Here is a 22489-nt window from a genome sequence, read left to right on the forward strand (position 1 = left end):
TATTTATAGAATGTAGTTATTGTATGCAGACTTGGTTGTTTTTATCTACATTTTTGCAAACTTCTTGACATTTGTTTTGTGTGTGTTTTTATACACTTTTTTATAATGCTTTTCTAAACATGTTTATGCTGTTGCTTTATTTATTTATTAAATAATTATTTACCTCTCATACTGTTATGATGTGTATTGGCACAGTGGGGCAAGTACCTTAGCTGTTGTTACTCCAATAATCCCTTAACCAACCAACCAACCAACCAAACTTAAAAAGGCATTTTCATTAAGCTTCATAGAAAAGTTTCAGATAGTTTTCTAAAGTTGCAAACTATGAAGTTGTACTAACTGTTCTGAAATAACTATAATTTAAGAATTTGAAATTCTTGAGAACTACTATGGAAGAAATAAACTTTTGGCTGCCTTCACTCTGTGTTTCACCATAATTTTTAGCATAGCATGATATTACTTTGAGTCCATATAAACCAAAATCACCTATCCAATAATTGTTTTCAAGCTAGCATCAAAGTTTCTAGATAAACTGTAACTAAAAATGCAGTTCTCAAAAAGATTTATTTTTATTTTCTCATAAGGTTGTTAAAACTCTGACTGGTCATTCTCAGGGAGTACAGAGTATTTGCTTTGTAGGAAAGAATAAACTGTGTAGTGCATCAGAGGATAATATACTGTGCCTATGGGATATTGATAAAGGAATTAGGTAATCTCACTTTTTATAATAACGCACTAGAAATATTCTGAAAACATTGTTTTTATTTTTGCATTACTGCGATTATCTACTTATATTCTTCTCTGCTATATAATTCTCTCCAGTATTATGTTTTAATATTTTTGTAAATGTTTAGTATACTTTGAATGAATTTTGTAATATTTATCATTAAATATGAATCTGAAACTATAAAGTAAATTTCATGCACATCTGTTACACACCTGTAACTGACTTTCACATACTTCATTTTTTGACAAGATTATCAGCTTGCTATGTCTATTAACTGCTTTTATTCAAAAAGTAGTGTATTCATTTTTGCATGTCATATAAATCTAAAAATGTCAGAAGTACTTAGCCATAGAAACATCACCTTACTTCTTATAGACAATATATGTAAATGAATATAATGTAAAATTTAGTGAAATTAATGAGAAAATTTTAGGATTATTGATTTCAATGCAAGCAATAGCATAGATGAATTATTGATGAAACATGAACTGAGACATCATCTGATGGCTAGTATAAGAGGATGGCATTCCCATATTATAAGATATAACTAGATTTTAAAATATTATTATTATTATTATTACATTACACCTCCAGGCAGTCCAAAGACTCATCGAAGGAAGGCATCTACTCTACAATTCTTCGTCTCACTACTCCACCAACCTTCATCATCTAACACTAATGCCATCTACCACCGTTAGTACTTTCACAGACAATCACAACATCCATGCCCACGGCGGGATTCGAACCCATAGCCTTTTGGCTGGAGAGTGGATACACTAACCACTTGGCCAACCAGGCCGACAGACTTACAGGAAAGAAAAACGTTTTCAGTTTTCATCATTATAGTAAGCAGCCTGTAATTCCTACCTCAGAAAGTGGCCTTACACTTGGCTTCACTTACACATGACCTTATACTTGGCTTCACTTACACATGACCTTATACTTGGCTACATTAAATTGGCCTTTATCCTTTGCCCATACTGCTGGTTTATATAAATCATCATGTAGTATCTCTGTATTGTCTTCATTGACTATTACTCTTCCTAGCTTAGCATCATTGGTAAATAGCTGAATATTTCCTTTTAAATCATTTCATATACCATTGATGTACAAATTAAATGCAGTGGCCTGAGTATCAATCCCTGTGGTACACTATTAGTTATCCACATTCTCCAGGATTTATTTCCTTCATATAATGAACTTTGAATGTCCCTCCATCAGCCAACCTGTTATTAAAATCAACAGCTTCATGTTCATCCTGAATTTTTCTAATTTATTTAACGGTTCCATGTGATATCAGATCAAATGCCTTTGTAGTAAAAAATATTAATATATAGTCATTTCCTTACTAAGTCAGTTGTCATGTCTTTATTATAAAAAGTAAATAAATTATGAGATAAGAGCTATTATTCACAAAACCATGATACCTCCATTGACTATTGTATTCCTGTCCATCCATTTCTAAATTTCTGCCTTTTACTGACTTCTCAAATACCCTAACCACTGCTCCTGAGATTCTTATTGGCCTATATTTGCTACTTCTGTGTTTATAATAATAATAATATTATTATTGTCTCACCCTCTGGAGAATTGTGGTTGAATTGAACACATCACCATTCTGGTAGTAGGTGTTCCATTCACACTCTTACAGAACTTCCAGGTATTGCCTCAAGTTCTTCTCTTGTCACCTACTCTTTTTACAGTAATGAACAAATTAATCTGAACATTTTGAAGAAAATTTTTAATTTTGCAAGAAAATAAGTATACAAAAATTAAACTCCAACTTTACCTAATAATTTATATGTTCCTAAACCTCTGTTCCTAAATAAGTTCATAAATTTGCTTAGTCATGGACTCTACCAATGTAGAACATATTTTCTTATTTCTACATCTCAATACATACTTATAATGGATTTCATTAAGTTATCATTTGTATCACAATTTAATTTTCCAAGTCTCTTTTTCACTATAGCCTACAAATTTTCTATTCGGTTAATGTCAGGAGAGGTACCTGACTGCTGAAGCAATTGGATGTTGTGATTCTTGAGAAGCTTTCACTTTTTTTGAAGTCTGGCGTGGAGTGAGATTCTGTTAGAAGATGTTTATCTTTCTGGATCTGTGGGACCACTCTTATGTATTATTATGTATTGCTCACTTTTCATCATACCATCAACAGGCAAAAGTGATCCTGGACCATCATGTGTAAAATAACCCCAGAACATCTTTTTAGCTAGGTGTTTAGGCAGCTGTTGAAGGTGGGCAGGAGAAGTCTTTTCAGCTGCCGATTTGCAAACAGAAATGGCCCTCATCTGAGAATATGACCTTCTTACACTTCTTAACAGCCAATCTTTGTACACTTTTGCAAAATTTAAGCTTTTCCTTCATAGTCTTCATCAAAATTTGTTTTTTTTTTTTGGTCTGTGAGTAGTCTTCCCTGCATCCAACAATCTTCGATGGACTGTCTTTCAGAAACATTAATCCCACTAGCTGCCAAGTGTCTATTTAAGTTTACAGCACACAATCGTTGATTCATTTTTCTTTTACTAACTAATAAATGATCTTGAATAATTGTAGTTTTCCTTTTTTCACCCACATTTTACTTTTCTGTCAGGAGAAAAGTTACATGTCTCCCTAAACCTCTTTAAAATCGCATTAACAAACAATACCTAAACCAACACCACACTTGTTGGCAATTTGTCTTTGAGTATATGTGTGCTGAGAAAGAGTACATATTTTTGAATGCTTTCTTGTAGACATATCCATTTTATAGCTACACAAAATGAATAAAACACTAATTATCAACATATTTACACTATTAAAAATGCACGACACTATTAATAAACATCATAGAGATATAGCAGGAAGCACTCAACCAAAATAGTGAACTAAAACCAAAAATAGTAAACCAAAACTAAAAACTTGATAAAAATTTAGCTTATTCAGATTAATTTGTTTGCTATTGCATAATCCCCTCTATATTAGTCTGATAAAATCCTCTCAAAAACTTAAACATTTCTATCATATCACCTCTTTTCCTTCTATCCACTAAAATTTATAATTTACATTCTTTAAACCTCTCTTCATATCCAACATTCCAGAGTCTCCAGATATTGCTTTATTCCCTCATCTCTGGACATTCTCCAATATTTCTATATCATAATGCAAACTAGATGACCAAATCTGAGCATTGTAGTCCAAGTGTAGTCTGATCAAACCAACATTTTATCCTTATATGTCAGTGTTCTCCTTATCATAGCAGCAATGCAGTGTTCTTTGAAACACTTGCAGTGTGCCATCTAAACTTCAGTCTACTGTTAACTATCCCCCAGATCTCAATTCTCATCCACCTCCTGAAGGCAGTTCCATCAAGATAGTACACAACCTTATATTTCTACAATCCAAAATTCAGCACCGTGCACTTGTTAACATTAAATACAAAGTCCATTCATTTGTTCAAGTTAAAAAGTCTGTTAGCAAAGGAATTAGCATAAGTAATTCTCCTTGCAATCCCCCCCCCCACACACACACAACTTTACATCAGCAAACAACTGAAGATCCCCAGTCAATCCACATGAAATATCATTAACAAATAAGTTAAAAAGCAGAGATGCAAGAGTAGAATCCTGACATATACTGGTTAACTCTCCTATCATCTGCAGCCTGTACACCAACCTGTCATGAGGTTATCTATCAAATAGACTGGTTATAGACCTAAAACTTAACAACTGTGATTTATTTACAAATACCATGAGTATCAGAAATAAGGATGATGAAATTATTTCACTGATTAAGTTTATTTGCCAAAAAATTGTTGAAATAAGTTAAACATGATTGAATAATGATGATATCTTGATGTGATCAGAAATGCAAGGGTGTAGTGTTTTTTGGGAGGAATATAATTTCCTTGCTGATCATAGTAGGGAAATTATATCCATATAAGGTAGGCCTGAAAGAGAGAATTAGTGGTAGTGGTTTTGAGGAGGTGTACTATAATGGAGGTTGATAGGAAGAGATATTTAGTTGGATGTTGCTATATTCCAGGGAATGTAAAGGGAGGTGATGAAGAAAAATATAACAAACTTCAGTTAGTGAACAAGGAAAGAGTTATTATGATGGTTGATTTTAATTATGGCAGTATAGATTGAAATGAAGAGGTATCCTTTGGGATTAACAATATATTGAATTTCTAAAGTTTAGAGACAGCTATCTTAGGCAGCATTTAAAGGAGGTCACGCAAGGACCGAGAGTTTTAGATCTGATCGTTTCATCAGAGGATGTGATTGTGAGTGGGGTTTCATACCTCTCTCAAGTGGGTGAAAGTGATCACATGGGTTGTGGCTAGCCATATGATGAATTCTGTGAGTAAAGCATATGATCACAAGCTTGGGCAATATCTTGGAGCTATACCATGGAATGAGTAGTTGAGCAGAAAAGAAATAAATGCTGCTTGGTGACAAAGAAATACTTAAAACCATCAATGTGTGAATGTATTCTGAGGGTAAAGAGGCTGAATTCAGTAGGTCTCAGTGGATTAATGAGAGAATTAAGCATGAAATCTAGAAGAAGCACTTTGGAGACAGCACAAGAATGGCAATAATCAGTTGCACAAAGAGTGTATGGCAGGAATGTTGCTTTGTTAGTAAGAACAGCAAAAGTTTAGAATGAGCAGAAATTAGTAAATCAGGCCAATAAAAAAACCCTCAGGTTTTTTTGTTTTTTTTTCAATATCTGGAAAGTAGAAAGAACGGTGATTATGGTCATTGAAAAATGAGCATAATAAAAAAAAAAAAATTTAATGATTTTTTTTTTTTTTTCAATATCTGGAAAGTAGAAAGAACAATGATTATGGTCAGTTGTGTTAATGGGTGAAAGCAGGAGATTGGTAACTGCTGCAGAGTAAATAGTTAAGATATTCAGTAAGCAGTTCATCAAGGTGTTTCATCCTCACTTTGAAATCAGAAACTCTGGTGTAGAGAATAGTGAGTGAGTAAGAGGTATATGAGGAGTCAAGTAAGCTAGATGTCAATTAAGGCAATAGGACTTCATGACATATCACTACATGTCTTAAGGGAATGTTTCAAGAAGTTAGCATCAGCCTTGGCCTACTTGTTTAACAATAGTCTTGCAACAGCACAAGTCACAAAGTAGTGGAAGGAAGGTAAAATTGTTCCACTTCACAAAGGTGGTGATAAGGTCAGGTCTATAAATTATAGGCCGATTTGTATATCTGCAGTTGTAGCCTTGGTATTGGAGAGGTTAGTGACAAATAGGATACAAAAGGTGCTTGATAACAGTGGTATTCTTTGTGCTTGTCAGCATGGGTTTGTTGATGGGAGGTTATGTTTACCGACTTGCTCATGTGCTGCAGCAAGGTGACGAATGCATTGAACAAGGGAGATGCATATATAGTGGTACACAAATGTTTTGCAAAGGCTTTTGATAGATTGCCGCCCCACAGGTTAGTAAGAGGAAAGTCACTGCGCAGAAGTACATGCGGAAAGAGCACTATGATGTTGGGAAGGAATTTGACCTGTAATAGAAGGAACGTCTGGCTTAGATATATTGACAATTTTCACTATCTAGCCCCATGACCGCTAGACACTTTCCTGAGTCACCTAAATAACACAAATGTATACAATTCACAATTGAGATTGAAAAGCAGAATACACTTCCATTTCTAGATACACTTGTCACACATCTTCCTTCTGGGTCTTTCCTTTACTGTTTACGGAAACCAACACATACTGGCCAATACACACACACACACGCACACATACACACACAGCAATCCCTCGATTAGTGCACCTAATGTGTTCTTTAAAACAGGTGCATTAATCGAAAATGCACTAATCGAATATAATAACCTATGGAAAAAGTATAATTCGTTCCTCAAATTTCTATTATGAACCTTAATTTTTTTATAAAAAAATTAAGGTATGTCTCAGGGCCTAGTTAAGGAAAACCATGAAGCTGAAAGACAATAAAACATATTCAGAATATAAATTTTATTATTCTACTTCTTAACAAAGAATTGAGTTAATGTAGTTTGGTGGGCATTTTGTTTCTGTTTTTTCATATGACGGTATGGTCCTGTTGCCTCGTCTGCAAATTTTACTGCTTCTCTCTTCATCAGGGTCAGCCTCTAAGCACTGCTGCTTAAAAACTTTGATTGTACGAAAAATATTTTCAAATTATTTCTGTGAAATCTCTTTTGGCTGACTATCAATGATTAAATTTTCTTCATATTCTTCGCAATCTTACTGCTGTGCATCTAAATTTAGCAGGTCGGAATCACTCACTTCCTCAGAATGAGATTTAATTAACTCTTGGACGTTATCGTTGAAGGGGAGAAGGAAATGAAGGACGTACAAATTGGTCACTAACACGCGAAATCACGTGCTATATAGATGAAATTTCCCAACTGTTATACAGAACTAGCAAAATAGTTACCACTTTAAAAACTACAATGATCATAAAAGAGAAGTTAATTTTCTGATGTGTAATAATAAACAACTCATCCCAGAAGATTGATGGATTACCCTATTATCAGAATGGATTCTCTTTTTTGTGACATGCGCAGAAGTGTCGAAGGGTCTCGAATCTGTGGGCGTACTATAGCAGACAACATAAATGTTGGTGGTAAAAATTTGGAAGTATACTTAGTGTACATGGAAGTAGTGTAGTATGCCATTAAAAATAACTTTGTAAAATGTTTTAAATCGGTAACTAAATTATTTCATTCTGGTGAGTGATTTTTTAAAATAGTTAGCCATAAAAATGTATAGATAGAAAATTTTTAAAATATGTAACATTTATTTTTAAGATGTATATCGCTGCACTAATTGAATTTTAGAGGCGCACTAATCGAATTTGGTTATCGAAAAAAAATTATGCACTAATTGAAAACGGGGGCGCATTAATCGAGGATTACTGTATATACAAAAACTCCTACTACTGCCACCTAACACAAAAACTAGGGGTTATTAATACACTTAAAAATAGGGCTTTGAAGATTTGCTGCAATGAACAAGCACTGAAAGATGAATTAAAAGTTATCAGCAATACCTTCCTAAAAAAAACCAAAATACTATCAACAAAATTCTGTACAAGACCTCACTTAAAAACAAAAATGAACAAGACTATAATAAAATTGTAACCATTCCATACATTAAAGGGATATCAGACAAAATAAACAGAATACTACAAGAACAACCTTAAAGCCGCCTTTAAACTTCCTGCAAAATTAAAGAACTTACTCAACACATCCAAGGATCCACTCCCCCACTACACTGGCCCACCAGGGGTATACTGTATTCATTGCACCTATAATTTGCCCTATATAGGAGAAACAGGACGCACAATTCCTATCAGAAAAAAAGGAATATAAACGACACATTAAATATAATAACTATGGTCAAGCTGGTCTTTCTGATCATGCCCTGAACACTTTACATAGAATTGACTGGAAAAACAGCTGTTGTTTATATTACACGAAAACATGATTATTAAGATTATTGTTAATAATCTTAACAATAGTGATGGTCTAAAAATCCCAAACATATGGCAGTCACATATTTTACCCACTCAACCTTTCTCCCTAAGAGTTAATTTTAAATAGAACCATAGGTAATCGAGGATCCTAAATCTAAAATAACAATGGTCATGTTATGTTATTATTATTATCATTCAGGCCTACATAGAGTCAAAAGACTCATCATGGAAGTTCGTTCTTCGGAAACACAAAGTTTATCATACCACTCTTTGAACTCATTGACCATTCTTGCTCTAACCACTCTCTCAGACAATGCATTCCACTGTTCAACCATCCTCCACGCAAAGAAACCACTCCTCACCCTCTTGCTCACAGCTTCCTTTTGTAACTTCCAGGGATGGCCCTTTGTCATCGCTCCTTCCTGCCGTTCCAAGTGAAAGAACTCCCCCAATGTCTACCCTGTAACCCCCTCTCAACAGTTTAAAAGTCTCGATCATATCACTCTCCTTCTATCTATGAAACTCTGTAGTCCACATTCCCTCAGTCGATCCTCATAACTGATATTGTACAGTCCTGAAACCATCTTTGTTATCTGCCTTTATACCCTTTCCACAGTTAATTTATCCTCTTCAAATCCTGGAGACCAAATTTGAGAACAGTAGTCTAAGTGTGGTCTGATCAGGGTCTTATACAACAGAATGATAGCTCTTTTATCTATTCAGGTCAGCGTCCTTCTCAGTATTGCAGCAATCCTCTGGGATTACCTTCACTACCTTTGCAATATGCTCCCTGAATTTCAGTTTTCTATCAATCATCACTCCCAGATCTCATATCTCCCCTACTTCCTCTAGTATATCTCCTCCATTCGAGTATACATCCTCCCATTGATGGATTCCAAACTACAAGACTTTATATTTTGCTGCATTAAACCGAAAACTTCCCCATTCATTTACCCATCTGTCTAGTTTATTCAAATCCTCTTGCAGGTCTGCCACATCTGCACTATTACTGATAACCTTTCCCAACTTCATATCATCACAAACAACTGAATATCCCCTTGCAATCCATTAACAATGTAATTGATATAAAGGTTGAACAATACAGGTCCCAGTACTGAGCTCTGTGGAACCCCACTTGTAACCTTCTGCTTCCTTGATATGGCCCCACCATACACAACTCTCTGATACCTATCAGATAGCCAATCTTGAATCCATTTGACTAACCCAACATTTAAACCCATTTGCTGCAACTTAAATATCAGCTTATCATGTGGCACCCTGTTAAACATCTTTGAAAAATCCAAAGAAATGGCAGTATATGCCTTTCCCGCATCAACTGCTCTTGTCACTTTATTATAAAAGACAATCATGTTATTAAAGCAAGAGCACCCCTTAACAAATCCATGTTGATTCTCACAAATAACATTATCCTCATCTGCCGAATGCTGTATATGTTCCCCTCACTAATTTCTCCAAGACCTTAACAACTACTGATGACACAAACTTGCCTATAAATAGACACTTCCAGTCTGCTACCGCCCTTGTGCAGTGGCACTATCTTACCTTCCTTCCATTCCTTGGGTCCTTTCCCCTAGCTAGACTTTTATTGAAGAGCCAGGTCAATGGAGCTGTCACTTCTTTAGCATTCTGCTGCAAACCCATGGTGAAATACCATCCAGTTCCACAGCTTTACTGGTATCCAGAGTACTCAGTATTTGGAATACACACACACACACACACACACACACTCCTCATGCACCTCTAAACTCTGAACCTGTCCTATTCCTCTAGTATTAAAACCTTCTTCTCCAGGATGAAATTCTCAATAAAGTGCTTATTGAACAACTCCACTATGTCCTCTGCATCAGTCATTCTATTCCCATTTTTATCCTGCATTGTCATTCTTCCACAATCATTTCTCCTCCTACTTTCCACAATCATTTCTCCTCCTACTTTCCACAATCTCTTCTCATATTCCAGTTTTGCCTTCCTCACCATAGTGGTCACTCTCTTGGCCTGCATTTTATATTCTTCATGTATCTGCCCTCCACCTCCCTCTCCTTATATCTCTTCCATAATATCTTTTTCAACTGCAGTTCCTTTGATATTGTTTATCATCCACTTTACACCCAATTGTGTCCACTTCTTCACTCATGGAATACAGCATACTATTGCTGCTAACAAATATTCCTTTGCAATTTCCCAAGCACTAATGATATCCTGGCCTTCCAATTCTGCCTTAGGTGTCAACTGCCCCAAGTTGACAACTAAGACTATTATAATCACCTGCCTTATATTCCACATACAATCTCTTTTCTTTGATACTCCTGCATGTTTATTCATCTTCCAAGTCAAAACCACATGGTCACTCTCTCCAACTGGTGGGAAAGATGTCATCTCACTTATTATCAGCTCTTCTGACATTACGACCAAATCCAATACTCTTGAATCTCTTGTTCCCTCTATTGCAAGTTGCCTAAGACATTTGTCCCTCAAGAATTCTAGGAATTCCATCCCCTTATTACTACATGCATTTTCCTCTTCTTAAAATCTCCCATAACAATCATTCTTCTGGCACTTGCCATGCTCAACTTCCTGAACATCTCCTGCTCCCTACCCTCCGTGCTCCCTAGTTTGTAGCAACACCCCACTAAATATCCTTTCTTGGCCACTTCTACCTCACACCATATGCTTTCAAAACCATTAGTGTCACTGCCTTCCAAATCCTCCACTCTTAGATGACATAAGTTTATTCCAAATCCTCCACTCTTAGATGACATTGCTTATCTTAAGCAGTACTCCACCACCACATTTTCCTTTCCTATCCTGCCTATATCATCCTCTGTCAACCATGTCTCAGAGATCCCAATAATCTTTGGCCCAGCACCACCAATACCACCAATTCATCTCCTTTATTTCAGATACTCCTGGCATTATTATAAAGCATAAAAATGTCACTGATTCTATACCTATCATTGTCCCCTCTCGACTCCACTAGACTCAGCGTTACCTGATATCGTCCCCCTTCCCCCAAGCACTCATTCCCACAGGAGGCCACCCTTCTACCATCCACCCTGGGAATTCTAGTTTCCCTTCATTGACATACTGACTCATTCAGAAAATGGCAATCTCTCCAGATGCCTTTGTCCTTCCTCATTCAAATGCAAGTGGCCTCTCGCATACAGTTCCCTTCTGTCCTCAAATCCCTTCCAAGCATCCACATATTCCATTCCTCTCTTCCGACACATTCTGGCTATTATGCCATTCAATATTACTGCTCTTTTGCTCAGCTCGTCACTATCATACCTGGGCAACACACATACACACACACACACGCAAACTTTCCTTTCTGCATTTTCTTTTGCACGACCTCAAGCAAGAATCTCAGATCTCTCACCGCCCGATTTACATTGCCTCAAAAGTCATTCGTGCCCACTATCACAATCATTTCAGCCATCCTTTCTCTGTAACAAAGAAGGTTTCCTCTGATGTTGTCTTAAATAGAATATGGCTTTGATGTAGTTAATTTATTTTATTTCATTTATTTATGATAATTTTGTTTTATTTTCTCTGGAGGTCAGGCCAGTAGAATAACCATTGATCAAATTGTTCTCTCTTCAGCATACTATGTGAAATGTAATTTAGCTTTGTATATATTTGTATATATACTCCAGATGATGACCTTAATATGAAGGTTGAAATGTCAGGGAAATTGAAATAATTATTTATAGCACAGTTGTAGAGTCCATAATTTGTGTAAAATGAATGTGGAAGAAATTTTTCATAGAATTGGGGAGGTTATTAGAAAAAGGGGATATTATCCATGGATACTCTCTAAGGAAGGTGCGAGCAGGAGCATAAGGAGCCAGTTTTTTGCATGGAGATTGGTTGGTGAGTGAAATTCATTGCCTGACATTGTGGTCAATGCAGATACATTGAATGAGTTTAAAGCATGCTTTGATGGACTTTGTGTGTGACAGTGTGTACCTCCCATGATTTGTTTTTGACTCCAGGTCTGGTGTTCATAATAATAATGAAATCTAGCCAGTCACCATCTCACTTCACACCATAGCTTTCTGTCTTCCTCAGAATCACTTAGTAAAGTAGTAGACAACCATCAAAATGTATTACTTTATTTAATCACATTTTAGTGGTTAATACAAGAATTTAGTTTTCAGTATGCAGGCATGCATGTGTGTTTGTGTGTGCATGCATGCACATATAAAAAGTGGGTATAAAAATAGTTAAAAATATATGCTTTTTTTTATATACTTTAGGCTTGCTCTGCTATCTGGTCATACCCAGTGTGTAACTTGTTGCTGTTCTGATCCAGAATCTAATTTAATAGTATCTACTAGCTGGGATTGTACAGTGCGCCTTTGGAGTGCGCGAGATGGACGTGAAATATCTTGCATATCAAATATGAAGTAGGAGTGATATTATGGTTTTTATTTATCATATAAAATGTTCATGAATAGCAAAGTTATAATAGCCAAAATAATGAAAGGTTGATTATTATTTCTTTATTCTTTCAGTTAAAGTTGTGTAAAATAATCAGATTCATTATTTCATTTATAACAACATATTGATTGTGCAATTTCTTTAGTGTTTTAAGTTTATTGTTTTATCTTATTATCTTCTAATTTTATAGGACAGCTTTTTAGTGAAATTTCAATTACTTTCTATCCCATTAAATTTGAAGAATGATTAAATGGTAAATGGTGTGCAAAACTGAATTAAACCATCAAATTTTTCATTCTCCAGAGTGGTGGTGGTGGTGAACATACTGGAAAAGTTGTATAAGAATATATACTTGCAATAAACATTATGGATATACTAAGGGAAGCTTATGTTTGAGTAACTTTCTCACATTTTATAATCTTATGGTTAAATATACATGAGTGGGGAATAGATATGCCTACTGGACTTTGCTTGGAGTTTTAGTAGATAGGAAGTTGAAGTTCACAGATCATATAGAAAAAATTGTAAATACAACTCTGAGGAAAGTTACAATCCTGAAACAATCATTGACGAGTAAGGATGATAGTCATTTTGCCTTTTCAAAAAGCCTTGATATGACCTCACCTGGACTACTGTGCACTGATCTGGTCCCCTAATTTCTGAAGTAATGGTGAAGAGGATGTATAGGAGAGTATTAAAGAGATGATATTGGGAATTTAGATTATGAGGAGAATTCATAATATGAACTGCTGCAGTATGTACTCCATCAGCGCTGATGAAGTACATACTGCGGTCCATCAAATGAAAAACAATAAGGCCGCCAGATCAAATGATATACCAACTGAAATCTGGAAGCTACTTAGACCACAAGGAGCACAATGGCTGACAATGCTGTTTAACAAGATCATAAATGAAAATTAAATACCATCAATCTGGCTAACCAGTATAACACTTCCCATCTGGGAAGGCAAGGGGGGAACATTGGTGACTGCTCAAAACTACAGACCAATTCAGCTACTTTGCCATACAGTGAAAATTTTTGAACAGATACTCGATGCCTGCCTTAGAGCTACCATTAAAATTTCACCATATCAGTGTGATTCATTAAAAATTGTGGAACAACAGATGCAATCTATGCCATTTGACTCTTAATAGAGAACCATCTAGAAAAGAAGAAAAACATGCACATGGCTTTCTTAGATCTAGAAAAGGCATTTGACCATATAACACACGATCTCATCTGGAAGGCATTGAGAACCCATTATATACCTGAAGCCTATGTCAATGCATAAAAATACTATATCAAAACATCACCAGCACAGTTGCTGCACAGCAGGAAACTGACATCCTCCCAATAAAGGTAGGAGTTCACCAGAGATCTACCCTCTCACCCCTGTTCTTCATCCTTTATATGGACACTGTAACCAAGGATATTCAGAAACCACATCCCTGGATACCATTATATGCTGATGATATAATACTTAGCACATCATCTCAAAATGAACTCTAACATCTCATGCAGAAATGGAAAACCTGCTTATATGAATCTGGAATAAGATTTAACATCAAGAAGACAGAATATATGCAAGGAGGTGACCAAAACTGATGACACACTTAATAAATGGCTTGGAGCTGAACAGATGCACCCAGTTCAAATACCTAGGGTCCAGCATTAGCTCCAATGCCAATACAACAACAGATGCTGAAGCCTCAGCCAACATTGCCTGGATGAAGTGGCAACAAGAAGATCCCACTATAGCTAAAATCAAAGATCTGGAGAACAGTCATTAGATCAGTAGCCATGTATGGAGCAAAATGCTGACCAACAACAAATAAATATGAGCAAATCCTCCTTACCATGGAAATGAGAATGCTGAGATAGACACTTACCATAGCCAGGCTCGACCAAATGTCAAACACTGACATATGCAAGATTTTCAGCATTGCATCAATAACAGAGAAGAGGTATGCCTAAGATGGTACGACCATGTAGTATGCAGCAATGAAGACTCTGTTGCAAAATCAGCCATGAGGCTTAATGTCGATGGCCAACGACCAAGAGACTGACCAAAGACATGTTGGCTTCAACCAACTGCACCAACGCATCTACCGCCCACCACTAGTATTTTCACAGAAATCAAACATCCATGCCCACGGCAGGATTCGAACCCACAGCCTTTTGGCTGGAGAGCAGATACACTAACCACTCAGCCAACCAGGCTGGCAAAAATAAGCAGTGAAGGTCCTGTAGTAATCCTGCAAAATGATTTAAATACACTGACACTGTGCAAAACATAGGTAAAAAAAAAAAAACATTACATTCTGTATATTACACTGAGTGTAGTGCAAGAAACTGGTGAGATCAGGGAGTTGAAGTTTAGAGGGCATATTACAGAAGTGAACAAAATAACACAATGCATCATTTGGCTTCTGAATTCACTGACAACTAGGAATAATTGATTTCTCAAAGATGAGGAATTGATGGAGAATATCCAAAGATGGGCAACCAAATCTATAAAATGCTCTATATAGTTGGATTGAAAGATTTTGTTTTTTGTTTTTTTTCTACCACATTTGAAAGTGATTTAATTGGTTGCTGATGGCTCTGCTGATACTACAGTCCCTGATCGGTCTCTTTATCTGAATGAAAAATAATTAATCTGCATTACACTCATGGTATTAACATCTACTCTTCAACCACAGAGTTCATAGTATCTTGTCTAGTTCAACTATGCTTTTTGAAGTATTTTGCTTTTTTTTTTTTTTTTTCACTGCTAAATCTGATTCTTACTCTATGTCTAATTATTTTGACTAATACGTTTGGTGTATTTGCTGACTATTCTTGTAGTTATAATTCAAAATATATAATAAAATTCAAAGAAATAGGTATAATTTATGTAATAGAGTTGTTGATTTGTGTGATTAAGATGTAATATTATGCTTCCATATGTTTCCTTTGCAATAATATAATAGGTTCTGCTTGTGCATACCAGTTGGAAATAGTCATTGTATGGTTCCAATATTAGCATTATACTGGCCAAAAATATTGTTTGCATTCTACTTGTAAAAACTGTTTTAAACTACTGATGATAGTCTATTAATTTCAGATTGAAATATATGGCAGTATATTTAATAAATAATACTTTTACCTTGTATTTATGTGTGTGTGTGTGTGTGTGTGTGTATTTTAAAGAAATATATATGTTTACAAATGATATATACATCCACAACTGTCAGTGGAATCTTAGTCAAATAAATCATTAACGATGGTAGATTATATGCTCAAAATGGGCACCTTGTCTTTCAAGAGAGGTTTCATAATGCATGCAAAGGTTCTCTCTGTCATCTTGAAGGACAAGGGTTGGGGCATCTACTGGACATATCATGTAATTTTATCCCTTAATTCATCAAGGTTTGAAGGCAGGTCATGGTGAAATACCCATTCTAAACTGTTCACAAACATGTAGTAGGCTTGGATTATTTGTTCTACCAACTCCATATGAATGAAAATAATGCTCAACAATAAACATCTTTCCTTCCAATGTCATCACCATTGCTACAACTAAATGTAATGGTGTAGACTAACATGTGCTCTTCTATTAATGTGCATGCAGTCAAATTGCATATCTCATAGAATGTGTACTCAATGGTGTGTTGAAGTTTACTATATATTATATATATATATTTTTTTTTTTTGTGTGTGTGTGTGCGCACGCATGTGCACCATACCATAGAATTATATTACATATATCATCAGTCAATGATATTATGATAGCAATATTTTGCTGTGTTATATATGGCATAGTTTTAGCTTATGAAATGCAACTAACTTGATAAAGCCAGACTTACTGATTTCATCTTTTTTCAGATATCCAATAAATTGTGTATGCTTTCATCCTGAGAAACAGATGATAGTATTTGGTGGATGGGATAAAAGTGTTCGAATTTGGGATATTATATCTCTAACCCAAAAAGCGGTGAGCTGTGAAATCTTTTTTTTTTTTTTTTTTTTTTTTTTTTTTTTTTTGAATGAAATACACTGGTTATCAGTTAAGATATGAATGAAAAAATATACTTGCAATTCTGTGATTTTATGTGGATAATAGTATAACACTTCTTGTGTCTGCTGAAAATCCTGTTCTAGTCTTTTAATATACATCGGTTTTCTAAATAAGAAATTACTAAAGTTTTTATTTAGCTACCTCTCTCTCTCTCACACACACACACACACACACACACACACACACACACACACACACACACACACACACACACACACACACACACACACACATCTCTACTGCATAATAACAAATATAAAAAAATGTAATTTATCCTGTTGTGCAACATTTACTAAAATGATTGCTGAGAGAAGAATTTTTCTTTTCTTTTTTATATATTTTATAATGACCTTTCATATTATTTAAAGAACTTCGTTATGAAGTAGATTTGAGTTTTAAGACCACTGTATAAATAACCAGAAAAAAAAATTTTTTTTTTCTTTCATTACAGTTCTGTAGCAACTTATTGATGTAGTTAATTTTGTGAGTAAGCTTAGGTGTTGACAGTTATTCATCTGAGGTTTTTGCAGTATAATTCACAAAGCTAAGGAACAAAATCAATAATATATATATTAATTTTGGTAGACAGGCTTATACTTTGGTTACTCATAACTATTATTTTTCAGGAAATAACAACATATACAAAAATATTAATTATATTAACTTTAATTAATACTTGATTTCAGTAATGTTACATTGCCATCATCAAGGATCACAAAAAATGATATGTGTATGATCACAGGCACTAACACTGGACAAATGAAGCTGAAGAAAGGCAACCAAAATCTGACCTAGAGTCCTAAATGGCATCTCCCCTAGTGGGCTAATGAGGTGGTCTTGGCTGTGGGGCTGAAGATCTGACGATGAGTGCTTCCCAAATTTGGGAAGCACTCATCCTCAGATGTTCAGCCCAATGGCAAGACCACCCAGTTTAGCCCACTGGGTGGCACAGTTTTGGACTCTAGACCCAATGGTTGGCTTTCTTGACACTCATTTGTCTAGTGGTACTACCTGTGTGCACATAACATTGTATTTCTGATCCCTTATGATAGCACTGAAACGTTGCAAAAATATAGGAAAGTATTAATTAAAGTTAATATTATTATTATTATTACTACCCTCCATGAAGTCAGAAGATTCATTGTGGGAGGTTCATTCAACATATTTATCATACTGAATCTCAAAATCCTTAACACTGCTTGCATTAACAACACATTCTGGTAATGGATTCTATTCAATCTCCATGTAAAAAATCTACTCCTCACCCTCCTACATAACTTCCAGGATAACCTCTGGTTTTTCTCATCCCACCTTCTTCTCTTTTTATAATCTCATCTGGATTAATCTGATAAAATCCTCTCACTAATTTAAATGTCTCTATCATACCATCTCATTTCCTCCTATCCACCAAACGCTGCAATCCACATTTTATCAACCACTCTCCAATGTCTTTGCATCACACTGAAAACCAGGTGACCAGATTTGAGCACAATAGTCCAAGTGTGGTCTGACCAGTGCTTTATACAGTGGCATGTTAGAGTACTTCTTATCATAGCAGCACTATGATGTGCAACCTTTCCAACACTAGCAATATGACCTCTAGACTTCAGTCTACTGCAACCATCCTCCCAAATCTCTAATCTCATCCATTCCTGCAATATGCCAACATCGATATAGTACACATCCTTTGGTTGGCCGAGTGGCTAGGAGATCTGCTCTCCAGCCAAATTTGAATGGTTATGAGTTTGAATTCCACTGTGGGCATGGATGTTTGTGATTGTCTGTGGAAATACTAGTGGTGGTGAAGGGCAGTAGATGGCATTGGTGTGGGTGCAGTTAGTTGCATGAGTGGTGGAGAGAGTTATGAGTAAGTACCCTCCCTTGGACTCCTTGACTCCCTGGAGGTGTCACATAATAATAATAATTTCTGCAATCCAAAATGCAACACCTTGCACTTATTGATATTAAAACTACAACCCAACTCCTTTGTCCAAGTAAAAAGTCTATTCAAAATCTTCTTGAAGGGAATTAACATCAGCAGTGCTAATTATAATTCTTCCCAACTTCGCATCATCAGCAAACAACTGAAGATTCCCAGTCAGTCTGCTTGATAATATATTGTTTACAAACAAGTTAAACAGCAGGGGGCCCAAAAACAGAACCCTGGAGCATGCCACTAGTCGCCCTCCTTTTTCTGAGAAACTGCTCCATCATACACAACCTTCTGGTATCATTAAGAGAGAGCCAGTCTCCAATCTATCTAATCAATATATATATCCATTTTCATCCTCTGCAGCTTGTACACCAACTTATTGGGAATCTATCAGATGCTTTTTGCGAAGTCCAAGAATATCACTGTATATGATTCTCCCGTAGTGAACATTCATTATATAAAATGCAAGTAAATCGCTAAAACAGGACCTACCCTTTACAAATCCTTGCTGACTATCATAAAAAGAATACTACCAATCCTATATTGTATTTCTAACCAATTTCTCTCTCTCTCTCCTGACTACAACTGTAGTTATACAGACTGGTCTATAATTGGAGACTTCTGTCCTAGAACTATGCTTGTGGAGTGGTACTATTTTGCATTCTTTCTACTCCTTAGGAATTCTACCCACTGCAAAATGTTCATTAAATAACTAGGTCAAGGACATAGCCAATTGTGGTGCATATTCCTTAAGAATATGTAGTGATATGTCATCCATTCTCATGGTCTTATTAACATCTAACCCAACCAACACCTAATACACCTCTGATTCTTTCACTTCCATGTCTCTTAATACTTGTCTCACTTCTATGTATTGCATTGTATCATTTACAATGATATTTGCTTATAAAGTGGTCATTCTATAATTTCACTATATCCTTTGCAACTGTTATTCTGCTCCCATGACAACCCACCAGTGTCAACCTGCTATAATTATTGTTTCTCTCATTTGCCATGTAGCTGAAAAATTCCCTTGAGTTAACTTTGGCCTGACAGCCAATCTCCTCTCATACTGCACCTTTTCTTTCTTTACCGTGCTTGTCACCTTTCTAGCCTGCATTTTATACTCTTCATGGATCTGATCACCACCAACTGTCTTGTACCTCTTCCATAGCATTTTCTTTTCCAGCACAGCTTGCTTGATTTCACTGTTCATTCATTTCATTCCTGCTCTAGTTACTTGCTTAACTCTTGCTATGCAGTTATACATTGCTTTTGTCAGATACTGCCTTGTGAGTTTCCATGCATTGTCAACATCTTTTTCACTCAGCTTATCTACCCAACGTATTGATGCTAATTCGCTACAGAGCTTCCTATAATCACTTGCTTTATACTCCCACATATATCCATTTTTGGCAGTAACCTTTTCTTGTTTCATCACTTCCCAACAAGCACCTCATTATCACTCTCACCAACCAGTGACAGTGTCAACACCTCATTAACAACTACATCTTGTGAAATTATCACCAAATCCAAAACATTAAAGCCTCTGGTTGCTTCAATCACATGCTGCTTAAGATCTCTCAGAAATTCCACAAACTCACTCTCCTTGTTTCCATACACTATCTCCCCGTTCCATTCTGTGTCCCTATAATTAAAGTCTCCTGACAGGATCACCTTCTTTTGACATGCCCAACTAATTGGCCTAAATATTTCACAGTCAGTATTCTCTGCATTCCCTGTCCTATAACAGCATCCTGTCAGATATATACGCAGATTCTAAATCTTCCTGCGCTATCAGCTTCCACACTTTTTTGGACACAATTCCTCTGTAATGATTAACAGCACTTCCCCTTCTCTTTTCACATTTCTATCCTTCCAGAAAATTATATATAAGGTGACAAATTCCCAGGATATGGGAGATGCATATATATTGATATACTTGGAGTTTTCAAAGTCTTTTGATAAATTGTGACATGACAAACTGATAAGTAAAATGAATAAGATATTAATGAGTTTGGATAGGTATCAGCCTATGGGTGTAGTGGCTACAAAACCAATTGAATATTCACAACTTCCTTTCAGTCACATGATTTAACAGTCATTATCCTTTAAAACTTCTGGAATTGTAGTTTCTTACTTATTCCTTCTCGAATTTACACACAAGAGAAAGACTAACAAAAACTGCTCTCTATATGATAGCAACATAACAGTCCAGTTCTTCTTGCATCTCATGAAGAAAACATTTCTTGCCTTCATCTGAGATACTTTTATAACTTTCTATATGAAAGTAACAGAAAGCTCCACTGAATATATCAAACATAATCATCACTTTTGAATGAATTAACTTTCTATATGAAAGTCTTGACCTAATTCACAAAACCTTATCAATAGTTTTAACACTTCAGGACAAATTAGCTTTCTATATAATAGCTTCTGAAGAAATAACTAAAACCATATCTACTGTTAGAAATCACTTATCAGACTGGGAATCCTCTCATCATCATCATCATCTTCCTTATACCTTCTTTTACCTTGCGGTTTCGAGGGTCCATTAATCATCGGACCTCACTCCGTTTACAGGATAAGGTGGTCAGCCTTATGCCCCGGTGTATCCTATGGCCTGTAGTGTTGAGTTCTCAAGGCCAGTTTGCCTGCTTTGCGGGATGAAAAACCCCAGAATAAACTGGGGAAAAAACCCTGCTGTCCACGCCCAAGACTGGCTAACTTGGCTATGGCTGAGGAAGATCCTTCAGCTCCTCACGTCACCGACGGGAATCGAACCTAGGACACTCCTTCCCCAGGCATATGGTTGCGAAGCGCATAGCCACTAGGCTAACCGCGCGGCCACTGGGAATCCTAAATAAAATAAACTTTGCTGGGCCTTCTTCTATATGAACTGGAGAGCAATAAAGTTCATTTCAGCTATAACTGAAATAAATACTAGATGGTTTAATGACTACTTATCTTTACTTTTTTTTTTCTTATAATGAAAACTTAATGCTTATCTTTTTTATATAAGAATACCCTCTCAGTCTTCCATTTCTAATGCTTCTTTAAATTTCTCTTCAGTCTTCTTTTACTGAAGACACAGAACCTCCACAGTTTTTTTCCTGCATGTCCTTTTCCTACTTCCCAAACAGCTGAACACCTAGCAATGTTCAATAATGTTCTTTTCACTTCTGTGCATGCTCAGAAATACATTAGATCAACTTCCTCCAGTCTACAATCATGCACTGCCATTGCTGCTTTCAGTATTATACTGACAATGAAATGAAATTGAAATGATGACAAGAATTTTTTTTTTTCCATAGTGCTGGAAAGTTATTTAATTATAATTTCATTATGAAACAAGCAGAATTTATAACAGTTCTTCATTCCATGCACTGAGGTGAGTTCATTTAATTATTCACAACATGAATTACAGTGGTAACTTTGGCTTCTCTCATAATTGACATATTTTCGTTAACAAATGTTTGTCTATATATCAAACACAAACATTGTAAGACTTTTGGCAGCTCGTACAAAATTAAATTTATATTAATAGATTTCTTTTATATCTAAGCAAGACTTCAGTAGCCAAAAAGAAAAAAAAAAAATAACATTCCAAAACATCTTGTTCGTGACATACAAAAATAAAGGTTTAACTAATACCTTTACAACATTACACCTTATTATTAACTTCTTAACTCTAAAATAATCATTTTCTTATTTTTAATTTGTGGGATAACTAAATTTCGGTATGGATATCTTATAACCATTATTGTTTAACTTGTATGTTAATGATATTAGAATAGACTTGACTGAAGATATTCA

At 35.6% G+C, this 22489-nt stretch overlaps 1 protein-coding gene across 1 annotated transcript in view; it reads left to right on the forward strand.

Annotated features, from left to right (window-relative positions):
* The window catches only part of LOC150100219 (telomerase protein component 1-like), a 1179105-nt gene that overhangs the window by 776337 nt on the left and 380279 nt on the right, over nt 1-22489 (forward strand). Inside the window, exons 33-35 of the mRNA XM_090402391.1 lie at nt 585-709; nt 12496-12645; nt 16548-16656. Coding sequence (XP_090258517.1) covers nt 585-709; nt 12496-12645; nt 16548-16656 — 384 coding nt within the window. The remainder of the gene's footprint in view (nt 1-584; nt 710-12495; nt 12646-16547; nt 16657-22489) is intronic.

This window comes from Typopeltis vanoorti, chromosome 13 (assembly GCF_054136105.1).
Source record: "Typopeltis vanoorti isolate ZY-2024b chromosome 13, IOZ_Tvanoo_1.0, whole genome shotgun sequence".
Taxonomy (NCBI): Eukaryota; Metazoa; Arthropoda; class Arachnida; order Uropygi; family Thelyphonidae; genus Typopeltis; species Typopeltis vanoorti.